This window comes from Protopterus annectens, chromosome 6.part0 (assembly GCF_019279795.1).
Source record: "Protopterus annectens isolate FY-2018-M chromosome 6.part0, PAN1.0, whole genome shotgun sequence".
Lineage (NCBI taxonomy): Eukaryota > Metazoa > Chordata > Ceratodontiformes > Protopteridae > Protopterus > Protopterus annectens.
The window spans coordinates 1,953,888,655-1,953,903,296 of NC_056737.1; the positions used below are offsets into that span (position 1 = coordinate 1,953,888,655).

Below are 14,642 nucleotides of genomic sequence, written 5' to 3' on the forward strand. Positions count from 1 at the left end.
TGCATATACTGCAACCTTAGTGTAATAATGTGTTTGTTAATATATGTGTATTACTGCCTTGTACATATCTTATTAATAAAAATTACAATATATCATGTCTAAGACTTCTGTTAATTTGTAACACTAACACATGTAAGTTAGGCTACAGGCATATGTCTGCTATGGGCATCATTATATTAAGGCTTAATACTTAGGATATAAATGTTTATTTCTTTATTTTTCTGGTAAAAAAGTTGTTTCCACCCAGGTCTGTATCCATATTTTAGGTAAAAAACGCTGTTTCCACCCAGGTCTATATCCATATTTTAGATTTATACATTTGTTTTAGTTTATTTTTTTTTATTTTGTTCAGCAAGATTACGTAAACAATAGTTACTAAGGTAGTACATGGCGTGTGCATGACACAATAACAACAGTTTTAATCTGACTGTGTTGTAAAGAGCACCTTTAATAAATGACAGATAAACATGTATGCCACAACGTATCAAGACAAACTGATAATTTGCAGTAATAAGTAATAAACGAATAAGCAAATTCTGCATTGCAGTATTATGAGTATACATCTGAAGGTAAGCTGTTTCCAAATTTATTACACAAAGAAGACTGCAAGCAAGCCAACTTTGAACACTATATAATAAAGTTCATATTATCAAAAAAAGAAAACAAATACAATTATCACCATTTCAGTGAAGAACTGGCATAGCAAAAGGAAGGACAATGCATGTTTGTCTATGCATTCAAATAAAGCAGAGGTTGAATATTGTTCATATATGATTGAGATATATATATATATATATATATATATATATATATATATATATATATATATATGTGTGTGTGTGTGTGTTTGCATTGGGTTAGAGAAAAGGCAGGTAGATGGTGAAAGAGAAGTACAGATAATCTACTAATGCAGGAATAGGTCGTTATTGAGGAAGTGGGAAAACATTGTCTATGTTCTCAAGAAGGGACAGACTTGTAATAGAAACGTTTTAAGCTTTAATTAGTGGGTGCCACAAGGAACGCGATATAGTTATTGGTAGCAGAAAAAAAACAAGGCAGGAAAGGAGTAAGCCACTTACTATCTAATGATCTATCTGATAATACTTAACAAATAATTAAAAAAAAAAACATCTCCAAGGCTCTGTATCGTATACACATATTGTGTATTTTAATGTTGCTTTGTTGTGCACTTTGTAAAAGTTACGGTGCACAGTATATCAGTACACTTACAACCCTACTAGTCCACTCTTTTTTTGGCTTAGACTAGCCTATGCAGGCTGAATAACCCGACTTTTTCTTTAACCATATCAGCAGCTTCGGCAACAGGAACCTTTACTGGACTCCTATGGATTTAAGCAACAACAACAACAAAAAACTCCATCGCTCTCGTAAAAGTTTTTACTATTTTTTTTTTTTTTTTTCAAAATGTAAAGGAAACTCCAGAGCAATGATACTTAGTTCTGCCTTGTTTTCATTACCTCTACAAAGTATTCGCACATGGGGTTCAGTGGTGTAGGGTCAGGCTAACCACAAATCTTACTGAATTCACTCAAACTGTAAAACTCCTGACAACCTCACCAGCCTCAAACAGGTAAATGTTAGTGAAGGTTTTAGGTGCACCACATGCGTGATCAGCAGTTCTAATATAAATCTACATTAGGGATATACAATCAGGAACGTTGGTCTAACAGAACTGAAAAAAGGACCCTTAAAGCAAGGGTCTTACAACGGAAATCAATCTACTTCGTAGAATCCATAAAAATCGGTGCAACAGAGCTGACTTGAACTAATATGTAGTGCCAAGCGAAAATTTTCCTGAGGTCATTTAACATACCTCTCAACCTATTACAGCAAGAAATAATGTGGGACAAAGGCCCAAAAATAGGGCCACTTTTTAAATTATGTTCTTACAAACTTAAATTATGTTCTTACAAACTTGACGTTGATAGAATTACAGGTTTTTCATTAGCATGGATTTTCTTAAGGATATGAAGTTTGAAAATCTAAAGTCTGCCATTATTTTCTGACGACAGACCTCAATGATTTGCCAGATAACAACAATTTTATGAGAAACGGACCAAAAATATGACTAAAAAATCTGGACATGCTGCGAAAATTTGTACAGTTGAGAGCTATGTCAGTTAAAGTTGTAAATTAAATGTCTATGGTGCTACTCAGCATCTTAGAAGTCGAGCAACTCCTTAAGCCCAACTTCGCCAGATGTTTGAATTTAATTGTTCTAATATGAATAGCATGCACATTCTAGTACCAAAGCAACAATTTGTACCCAACACAGCAAATCTGACAGTGTTACAAAAAACGGTCTTGTGGGGGTAACTAACAAATACAGGGCCAGATGCGCTTACCAGTAGCAGGGGTTCACTATACTTACCATTTTACACTTTCATGAGAGTGTAGCTGGACTGAGTAACCAAATAAAGAGCCATTGGGTCCGCTATACATTAAAGGATGCTCCATGTCTAAATTGTAAGCGACAGTAAGACCAAGAAAAAGCCATAAACTCACAATACTCCAAATGCAGTTAGAAATCAGAGTTCTGAGAAAAGAAATCCACATCAGTCTATTTAGAAAACGTTTCGATTTCATCTTAAGAAAAACGCACTTATTTGACTGAATAATGCATTAGTCCCCGTGTGTACCAGTGTGGACTAGTGGAGCTTACGAACAGTAGTGATCACTGACAGGAAGAGTCCAATTAAAGTTAGTTGACAACAGGCTCTCTCTCTTTCTCAACTTTTGCGCCCCTTGTTCTAACTCTTAAAAAAACACTCCTAGATGAGCGGAAAAGGCGCAAAGCGCACTTCCCTCTGGCCCGATAGGGGGCGCTTGCGTACAGATGCTTGGGGAAATCCACGTGCAAATTGAGAAACGGTGCAGTCGGTGGACACCCTGCGCGAGAGACGTAACTCGCGTGTGGTAGGTAGTGGGGGATATCGTGTGGGGATTCTAAAGCTAAGTAAAGGTTTAAACACCACGACTATTTATGAGGATATAAATAGATGTTAAGTGGGCTATTCTTTGGAGTTTAGGCCAGACATATAAATATATATATATTTTTTTAAATTTCCCCTCAGTGACATAATTCATACTTTAAAAGCTGCCTTAAGGAACTGCTGAGGCTAAGTCAGGGGTAACACTGACAAAAGACTTCCTGTATGATGCAGGCATCCTAGCAAGGGGTACGTTTTCGTTCTGTGGAGAAGTTTAACAAGCAGCATATGTTTTAAGGCTGACATTAAAAATCAGGTATCAAAGTGGATTTAATCAGTAGATGTCTTCGATTTTTTTTTATTTATTGGAAGGCGCTGCATTTCGATTTGGTGCTTTTAAAGCCACATCATGTATTTTTTCCGTGACTGATATGTATGCCGTATATTTAAGAGACTCGGTTTTGAATCTCTGCAAAGAATTGGAAGTTTCTAGAAACCGTTATATACTAAATTTTGGCAACACGTTACATTTCCTACTCATATATTTCCAGAAAGCAACGGGAAAATAGTTGTTCTTTTTTACTGCCAAGTGTTTAACGATGTTATTTTTACACCTATATTAAGTACATATATCTCGGTACTATCAGACTTGCCTTTTTTAGACTTATTATTATTTGACTAAGTTCTCAATGCTTGCGAGTTGCTTTACTTGTGATCTCTGCTGAATACTGGCTACATTTTTGTACGTTTTAAATACATAGCTTAATGCAAGGATGCTGGATAATTTGTTACTGGTGACAACAATTCTAATATACTGCATGGATGCTGGAAAATTAATTACTGGTTGACAAATATTCTAATAATTATAATACACGGATGCCGGACTATGCAGTTGAGCAACACTCAACCAATTATTATAACCAGCTCTTCCCTCTTTCTTCTGGTATATACAATTTATCCACCCTTCCCAGCCAGACTAACTTCCCCTACTGACTCATAGACCCACCAAAGGAAGGATACGCCACAAACAAGTTTGCTTCTCTCTCAAACTTCGTCTCTTTTTTCACTTAATTACTCTTACTATGTTTAAGGAACTTAGGCATTTTATGAAATAAACAGTATGAAATGTACTTGCCTAAAGAGATGAATCGTAGGAATAATAATCTCGGTATGCACTAATTAGGCATGCTATCTGCAATGTCATATTGTGTTTTACTAACTGTGTTACAATTGTGTTTACACACTAACATCCGCATCAATAATTTCTGAATGTTGATGTGTTTAATTGTGTTACTCATGTAACTTTATCCCCTCCAATCCTAGTTAGCGAACGGAAAGTAATGAATACACAGCAGACCTGATTTGCACAGGAGTGGACTTTTGGAATTCTGCATTAAACAGAAACACGATTAGACAGACGTAATACATGCAGTGTACTGGGTCACAATTTGAGTAAAATAGCATGAAGCTTTAAAGAAATGTAAACCCCATGCATTTAGTAAAAGGTCTGCCAAATGACCCAATGTTTGTGAAAATTATGCGGGTGGGTGTCTCAGAATACTTACATTTCTGACCATTCCAGCGATGATCCAGGCCACTGGAGCTGGGCAAGAATAAATATATTTCAAATATGGATATTTTTATTTTTGTTGGCCCATTAATTGTGTGAGTTACATTGTTTGGAGTAACTGTGAATGTAGAAATGCAAGTCTGTGCAAATGCAGCAAGTGATTGCAAAAAAAAAACAGAAGTGAGAAGAGAAACAGCAAGTATCCCAGTCTAGTAGCCTAAGCACAATGCATTTAAAAGCATAAAAATAAGACTGTTAGTTTAGGATACCTCTGACCATGAAAAGCAAAGAACACAAACTCTCCAAGTGACATGTTCTGTCTTAATATCTGTAGACAGTCAGAGAAGTCGCAGAGAAGTCTTTTATATGGTTAAAAGTACATACTGTGACTGTGTCCAATAGCAGGAAAACCATTAATGTATACAAACAATACATATCCTGCCAAGACTCCATTGCAAAACAATGAAGTGCACACACAATACATATCCTCTCAAGTCCACCTGTCTCAGCAGAGCAGTGAAGTACACAAGCAATACATGTCCTTCAATGAACCCCTACCCTATGAAATTTCCCCTCCCCATCCAAGTGACTAACCAACAGTAGCATCTGGAGAGCTGTAGCCACTTCAGCAACTCCCCCTACTCATGACTGTGATGACCGTGCCCTGACCCAGCAATCAAGGAGCCTCAGTCCTCACCACTAACACCAGGGAAATCGTCTCCTAGAAGAAAGGAAAGGATAATTAATACACACAATAAAGTACAATTTCCATTAAGTGCACACATATATCACAGTCAGTCTGGGGCTGGTTGCTCCCTTGCTCACCAGGTACCCAATAAGACTTCCCACTGGCACAGCTATAGGGTCCAGATCTCAGCCTAGCTGGGCAAGCTAAAACCTCCAGTATTCTCTCTGTCCAACCAGTGCTTCATGTCCCTGCCAAGTGGCTGACACACCACACACACACTTTGATAAGTATAAATAATACAACTTCACAGACACTCCTGGGAAAGGCTGACACAGATTCTCCAACTGTGCCCCTTTACCCAGACCATATGGTAGTACTCCCTGCCACCACCCAGCTAATAATATCAGCTACTAAAAGGCCCTTAAAAGGGTGTTCAATTATTACTGTGCAATATTATTATCCAGTGGTAATGTGACTATTCAGTCTAGGCTTATTGGAAGAGCTTAGACAGTAAACTCTATAAATATATAATGTACTCTAAAGCATAATTTATCTCTACATAAACCAGCCACAGGTAGAAGGTTTTAAAAATATTTAATAATAAATAATTCAAACACAAGACAAAACTACTACACCACAGAGATATCTAAGAGTTCAGAGATCACATAGAAACTTAAAATAATACAGTAGGACAGGTCTGATTTCAAAGAAAAATATCTAATTAATCTTTACTAGCTTTAACTATTCCTACAAGAAATCACAGTGCTAGAAACTTACATGTGAGCTTAGGCAGACTGCCGAGTTAGATATCCAAGATCAAAATGCTTTCAGTCTCTTGTAAGAAATAGTATTTAAACATTACTAACAAATATGTCTTCTGGGTCCCTCCCAAATTACATCATGTTGACACTTAGGTTTCCCAGGCAAACAAGCTGCATTATTTAGCAATCTAACACCTGCTCAGAAACTTACAACAGTACAAGTTATTTCACATGTATATTCTAACAGAAACCAGAGCAATAAAGCGTATTCTACATCTAAATTCTGGTCATAAACGTTAGCCTTAAAACAATGTGCATGAAACCTTCATCCAGTCGCACTGGAGTCAAATTCTAACATGAAAGGGTCACAACATGCTTCACTGGGCCAGTAGAGTGCAATGTTGTCACATATTTTGCAGTTCCACATTTCACAATATTCTTTTACACTCAAGAAAACATGCCTGTATTTTACATTTATTTACAGATGCCAGAATTATATATCAAATTCTATTTGATTAGGCTGGCAGCCTTCGCCCATCTGTACCCAATCATCACATATGCCCCTCCCCCAGGGAACTCAAGCAAGTTTTTCAAGTGCCCCTTGAGAAACATCGCTTGAGAGTGTCAGATCTATCTGGGTATATCTCACCCCATTCCCTGTCTTGAGAGCCCATCTGCATTGGCATTGCTACTCCCACTGTGATGCTGCACTGACATATATGCTTGACCCCAGGCTCCATCTTAGCAACTTGGCATTTTGCTGACTGGCTCTGTTTAACCATGTTAGAGGGTTGTCATCTGTCATCACAGTGAATTTTCTTCCATACAGATAAGGCTGAAGTTCTGTAGTGCCCACACTGTGGCTAGACATTCCTTTTCTACCGCTGCATAGCATTCCTCCCTGGTTTGGAGCCTATGTCTGAGATAAACCACTGGGTGCTCTTCTCCCTCTGAAGAAATCTGGCTAAGTACAGCCCCCACCCCATAGTTTGAAGCATCCACCTGTACAACAAAGTCTTTGCTGTAGTCTGGACTGGCTAACACGGGGGGGGGGTCCTCCCAAAGCTTCCTTAAGCTTCTGAAATGCCTGCTCACATGCTGGGGTCCACACTACCTTATCTGGCCTGTTTTCCTTGTCATGTCTGTGAGAGGAGCAGCTATGGTACTATAATTGGGAACAAACTTTCTGTAGTACCCTGTTGTCCACAAGTATGCCCTCACCTGCTTTTTGGTTAAAGTTGCAGGCCATGCCTGAATGGCTTCCACTTTGACAGGTTCTGGCCTTATCTTACCACTCTATGTCCTAGGTAGGAGACCTATGCCATGCCCACCTGACATTTTCTCAGCTTAATGGTCAACCCTGCCCTCTGTAGTCTTCCCAGCACCTCCCTGACATGCTGAAGGTGCTTTTGCCAGGAATGGCTGTACATAGCAATATCATCCATGTAAGCAAGGGCAAACACTCCTGCTCCTGCTAGGATATGATCTACCAGCCCCTGGAAAGTTGCTGGGGCATTCTTCATCCCAAAGGGCATCTTTGTGAACTCATACAAGTCAAAAGGGGTCACAAAGGCTGACTTCTCTCTAGCACTGGGAGTCAAGGGCACCTGCAAGTAACCCTTGGTAAGATCAATGGTTGTAAGATACTTAGCCCCACCCAGCTGCTCCAGGGCCTCATCTGTCCAAGGCATGGGGTAAGCATCTGCTTCTGTGTAATTATTTAATTTCCTGTAATCCACACAGAACCTGGTGCTGCCATCCTTCTTTGGCACAAACACCACTGGTGAAGCCCAGGGACTGTTGGACTCTTGAATCACCCCTAGTGCCAACATCTCCTGTACCTCTTTCCTCAGAGTCTGTTTGACTCTCCCAGGCACCTTATAAGGGGCCTGCCTGATAGGCCTTTGGAGTCCTGTATCCACCTGGTGCTGCACCAGGTGGGTGCTCCCTGGTTTCCCGGTGAACATGCCCCCAAACTCCTGCAGCACTGCCGGATTTCTCGAACCTGGGTAGAAGACAGCTGCTGGGGCATTGCTACCCCTTCCACCGAGGTGTCAGCCTGAGCCTCACTGAGGAGATCAGTCATAAGATCTCTCTCAGACTCCTCTTGCAATCCACTGCAAATGCTCAACACAAGGGCCTCCCTATCATGGTAAGGTTTCATCATGTTAACATGGTACAATTTGTGCCCCTGCAATCTGCCTAGCACTTCCACCATGTAGTTAACATCACTTACCTTTCTTACCACCTTGTAGGGTCCCTCCCAAACTGCCTGCAACTTGTTGTGTCTGACAGGAATGAGAACCATCACCTGCTGCCCTACAGCATACTCTCTAACTCGAGCATTCCTGTCATACCACACCTTTTTCTGTTGTTGGGCTTCTGCCAGGTTCTCCTGAGCCAGGCCCATCAGTTCCCTGAGCCTTGTCCTAAGGTTCAGGACATATGCCACAACAGACTCCTTGTGAGAGTCACACTCACCTTCCCACTCATCTCAAATTAAATGTAGAGGTCCCCTCACCCTATGCCCATACAGCAACTCAAAGAGTGAAACACCTATGGATTCCTGGGGAACTTCTCTGTAAGCAAACAGATGGGGCAAATATTTGTCCCACTCCATCTTAAACTGATCTGCAAATGCCAGTAGCATGGACTTGATTATAGAGTTTAACCTCTCAACAAGACCATTAGTCTGGGGATGGTAGAGAGTGGTCTTCATGTGCTTCACCCCACAGGACTTCCACAGACAAGCCAGCAGGTCTGACATAAAATTGGCATCTCTGTCAGACAGCATTTCCATTGGGAAACCTACCCTGCTGAAAATCTCTAACAAAGCATTTGCCACCTTCTCTGCCTCAGTGGAGGACAAAACCACTGCCTCAGGGTATTGTGTAGCATAATCTACACTCACTAGGAAATATTTTTTCCCTATGGAATGTGGGGTACTCAGAGGACCCACAATATCCATAGCTACCCTCTGAAATGGCTCCTCAATCACAGGCAAAGGCATCACAGGAGCTCTCACCTTGTCTTCTGCCTTGCCTACCTTTAGGCACTGCTCACAGGTCCTGCAGTACCCTGTTACATCTCTGGAAATTCAAGGCCAATAGAAGTTTTGCATAATACGCCTCTTTGTATGTTTATGCCCATATGACTTGCAAAGGGAATATCATGGGCTATGGCTAGACGTGCCAGATGGTAAGCTCTAGGCACTACCAACTGCTATACTCTCTCACCTTCTAGCTCTCCCTCTGGGGTCCACTCTTTGTACAGTAACCCTTTGCTCCAGTATACAGATTCCCCCTTCCCTTGAGAATCAGGTGCCTCCCTAGCTACCTGCCTCAGGCCTTGCAATGTAGGGTCTGAGAGCTGAGCCTGTCTCAACTCTCTCCTTGTAACCCTTCTGAACTCCCCTTCCACAGGAAGTCTGGCATCCTCTGACAGTGGTGCCTCACTGTCAGCCTGGGTACTACTACTCACCTCTACCTTTGCAGTTACCCTGTCCAAGGGAACATCAGTACCCACAAGTAGCAGTGGCTCACATTCAGTCTCAGTGCTACAGCATAGCTCACTCCCTGAAGTAACCACCTCAGCAGTCCTGGCTGCAAGTATGCAGTCTGTCTGGGTCTTCCCCAGGCTACCAGACCCACCTGCTTATCTCCTAGCTTCACTGCATTTAACTGCATAAGTACACAGTACTGCCTCATCCAAATCCTTCCCTCTCAGGACATCTGCAGGATGGTGGTTTCGTACCCCTGTTGTCTCAAGATGACCCACTGTTGGCATTTTATCTTTCCCACTTAATGGCTCCCTCACCTTTGGTTCCCCACCTTGCCTCCATGAGCATCTGTGTGCCACATGGCCCCATTGGTTGCATTCAAAACATTTAACCCTAGCTCCTGGACATGTACCTGGACTAGTGGCTTCCCCTGCTACTGCCGGATTCTGTTTGGGCAGTCTGTACTGCCCACCATGGGTTCCTTTAGTCCCATGAGCAGTACTGGGGGTCCCTTTCCTGTGCAGAGCTGCCCTGCTTGCTAGGTATAGGTCTCCCTTCTTTCCCAACTCCACTGAAGTAGCACACTGTCTATCAGCTAACCAGATCCTCATGTCCTCAGGCAAAGTGCTAAGGGCTTGTTCCCTCCCCAAAAGGTCTGCCAGCCCTTCAAAAGTGGTGACCTGACATCCACTCACCCAGCTATGAAAATAAGTGCTGAGTTCAGCAACATATTCACATACATTTTCATCTGCCTTGCGTCTATGCTCATGAAACTTTTTCCTATACATTTCAGGTGTTAGCTTAAAACATTCTAACATGTTGTTTTACAGCAGTATAATCAAAACAGTCAGTGTCATGCATTTTTGCTAAAGAAGTTACAGCTTTACCATGGAGTAAGGGGGTCAGGAACCATACCCAGAGCCCTTGGTCAACTTCATACTGTTTACATACCTGCTCGAACATATGAATGAAGCTATCAAAATTATCGCCTCTTTAAACTATGGAAGAAGTTTACTGACCTTTTGTGTTTCTGGGGTCCAGTTACTCCCTTCCCCATTACCTCCATGACTCTGGCAAAGAGTCAGCATTTCCCTCTCATGCCTCCTCTGCCATTCATTTTCCTCGGCTTGTAGACTCCTCATTTTCTCGGCTGCTTCTAGTTCTATATGCCTGGCCTCCAACTCAAGTCTCTTTAGATCCAGCTGGATTTTTAAGTACACTGCAGAAAGGTTGAGCTGTCCATTCTCTGAGGATGTTGTATCTCCACTGTCAGTCTGATTGTCCTCCAGGCTGCTGTTTTCTGATGCAGCTGTAACCAAGGCTGCAATCAGGTCTGCTTTAGTCAGGTTTCCATGCACCAGTCCCCTAGCCTGGCACATCTTCGCCAGCTGGCTCCTTGTCAGTTTTCCATACTCTTTTGCTGACATTCTGCCTGCTCACTCTGACTAAAACTAAGCTAACAAAATAAATAAAACAATTGTGATCTGAACTCTGAGTATACACTGCGTGGCTGTTTTAGGTACAAAACACTTTTAGAGATCACTGTACATAAACTACAGGAATTTGCTCTACACAGACCACTACAAGCCAATTAGTATGTGAAGAAGATCCCACCACTTCCAAACACTTGTGATGACCATGCCCTAGCCCAGCAATCAAGGAGCCTCAGTCCTCACCACTAATACCAGGGAGGTTGTCTCCTAGAAGAGAGGAAAGGATAACTATTACACATAGTAAAGTACAATTTCCTTTAAGTGCACACAGAGATCACAGTCAGTCTGAGGCTGGTTGCTCCCTTGCTCACCAGGTTCCCAATAAGACTCCCCACTGGCACAGCTACAGGGTCCAGGTCTCAGCCTAGCTGGGCAAGCTAAAACTTCCAGTACCCTCTCTGTCCAACCAGTGCTTTGTGTCCCTGCCAAGTAGCTGACACCACACACACACACACACACACACACACACACACACACACACACACACACACTTTGAGATAAGTATTTATACAACTTCACAGACACTCCTGGGAAAGGCTGACACAGATTCTCCAGCTGTGCCCCTTTACCTAGACCATACGGTAGTACTCCCTGCCACCACCCAGCTAATAATAACTACTAAAAGGCCCTTAAAAGGGTGTCCAATTATTACTGTGCACTATTATTATCCAATGGTAATGTGACTATTCAGTCTAGGATTATTGGAAGGGCTTAGACAGTAAAGTCTATAAATATATAATGTACTCTAAAGCATAATTTATCTCTACATAAACCAGCGACATGTAGAGGGTTTAAAAATATTTAATAATAAATAATTAAAACACAAGACAAAAGTACTACACCACAGATATATCTAAGAGTTCAGAGATCACACAGAAACTTAAAATAATGCAGTAGGACATGTCTGATTTCAAAGAAATAAAATACCTAATTAATCTTTAATAGCTTTAACTATTCCTACAAGAAACCACAGTGCTAGAAACTTACATGTGAGCTTAGGCAGAGTGCTGAGTTAGATATCCAAGATCAAAATGCTTTCAGTCTCTTGTGAGAAATAGTATTTAAACATTACTAACAAATATGTCTTCTGGGTCCCTCCCAAATTACATCATGTTGACACTTAGGTTTCCCAGGCAAACAAGCTGCATTATTTAGCAATCTAACACCTGCTCAGAAACTTACAACAATACAAGTAATTTCACATGTATATTGTAACAGAAACCAGAGCAATAAAGCACATTCTACATCTAAATTCTGGTCATAAACCTTAGCCTTAAAACAATGTGCATGAAACCTTCATCCAGACACACTGGAGTCAAATTCTAACATGAAAGGGTCACAACATGCTTCACTGGGCCAGTAGAATGCAATGTTGTCACATATTTTGCAGTTCCTCATTTCACAATATTCTTTTACACTCAAGAACACATGCCTGTATTTTACATTTATTTACAAATGCCAGAATTATATATCAAATTCTGTTTGACTAGGCTGGCAGACTTTGTTCATCTCTACCCAATCATCACAATGACCTTAGCACGGCTTGTGGATTCACATGTGACTCTACCCTCCCATGTACCACAGTGTTTCTACAATGTCACAGTATGTAGCCCCTCTGTGTACTTTCCATGCCTATTGAAATACTATCCTTTTCCTGTGCTGTGCAATGGGCACCACTATGAGTCAATATGCTCACAGGTAAACAACTGTGCAGGTACATACTTCTGCACTGTATAGCAGTAGCAAGAAGGCAAAACATAAAGAGAGGTAGTGTACACATATCTACATAGCAGGCCATAACATAGGCATGTTCACCTTAATGATGGATTTAGCTAAATTAGGAGACAGTGAAAAGACATTAAACATATTAAGGGCAGGAGAGAAATGCCCCAGCCCTGAGCACATACTGCAGATTCAGAAGTACATAACCCACAATTGTGTAGAGACCACGTCTTAAATCTAAAACAACAGTAGAATGCCAAGAATGTAAAACAGCATGGACACAGTAGTGGATTTCAATAGTGGAGAGAGACTGTTAAGGGGTAGTAGCTAGGGATGGAGGTAGGTAGAGTCCCATCAACATAGCAGATAGGGCAGGATGTATCAACTCCACCATCTGCCATAAGCACTATATAAGCCAGTTATGTAGGAGGAGGGTGATATGGAGTGCATATCACAGGATATGGACTGCAGTCTAGGTCAGGGTATACTATAAGGGTAGGGCAGACCTATGTCAGGTACAACAACTAACAAGAGAGTCAAATCTACAGGAAAGTATCTCCTCTGACTATTCTAACATCTCATCTGGGACTAACAGGCAAAGGTATAGTTTCAGGCCCCTCAGAGTAATGCACGCTGCATATTTTATAGGGGATACATCTTGCATTGTGAAAAAGTGTCAAGATGTAGTAGTGTTGCATTAAGAAGAATATGGGGCATTGCAAGAGACATGTACATTCTACAAGTCTCCACCATGCCTGAAACCCAGCAAATGTGGTTGCTGTGAGTGTTTAAGAATGCACATACCAATATAACAAAGTAGATATCTGACATTCCTTACAAGATTGTGCAGGACATACTTCAGAAGGTGACTGATCATGTGGTTCAGACACTGCCAACAGGAATTTTCTAGCTCATGTAGTGACATAGCACAGGAAAAAGGGGATGCAGCATCAGCCAGGCAACATTGCTAAGAATATTCCAATCCTGATCCTGCCATAGTACAGAATTTGAATGATATTGTCAAGTCAGACATATCGCTAATGAATGGCATATTTCCAACAACCATTTATGTCTGCCAAAAGTTGTTCTCAATACATGGTCAGGTTGGTTGTAGTGATAACAGATAGATACTGCTGTCTGTATGTGTCACCCTCATGTCCCACACATTGCCAAAGGTGTAGGAGCTGCTATTCAACACAGTGGTGGAATTGACCAAAGCAGAAGAATGCACACTATGACCAGAGTCCATTGTGACAGACTTGGAAAGGGCCATCCTAGACAGCATCAGGGATACATTTAATGAGAGTAGCAATAATGAGTACCACTTTCATTTCTCAGAATGCCTGTAGCGACTGATTCAACATCACAAACTTACATGGGCATTTGGTAGAGACCATCCAAGTTTGCACAGAGGATGAAGTAACTGCACTGGAATATCTCTCCCCTTAGAATGTGTCTGCAACCTTCTGGGAGAAGTCAGAGCTACTAACATTGGAAGCAGCAAGGCATTTGGATGAAACCTATGTATCCTGGTGACCACAATGTGAGATCAGCAGGGCTGTACAGAAACACAGGATGCCACCAGGTATTTGCTTGCATTCTGGTATGGCATCGTTGGTCAAGTCCTGTGACTTGCAAACACAGAACACAGATGAGTAGTGACACAGAGACCTTTGGACAAACATGGCAAGAAGCTTTATGTTGATGGCTATCCTGTTCTATGCATGTAACCATATATGACCAGCAAACTTGTCTGCCTGCCAGGGGAACTATGATTTCTCTGCAGGAATAAAGTTGTCAGGAAGGATGTACAGATTCATGACACTAGCAGTAACCACACTGGGTATATAAGTATGCACTGTTTGAAATCGATCACAAGATATCTAGTATTATAGGAACTGGGTTGCTCATATAGGAAGATTGTCATTTACCTAAGACACAGCAGTTTACAACCTCCC

General features: G+C 41.4%; 1 protein-coding gene across 1 annotated transcript in view; it reads right to left on the reverse strand.

The window, feature by feature from the left end:
- The window catches only part of ITGA4 (integrin subunit alpha 4), a 1,222,769-nt gene extending 1,220,015 nt beyond the window's left edge, over positions 1-2,754 (reverse strand). The window contains exon 1 of the mRNA XM_044075262.1: positions 2,393-2,754. Within this exon, the coding sequence (XP_043931197.1) occupies positions 2,393-2,607 (215 nt within the window). The 5' untranslated portion in view covers positions 2,608-2,754. The remainder of the gene's footprint in view (positions 1-2,392) is intronic.
- Between the last annotated feature and the right edge of the window lie 11,888 nt (positions 2,755-14,642).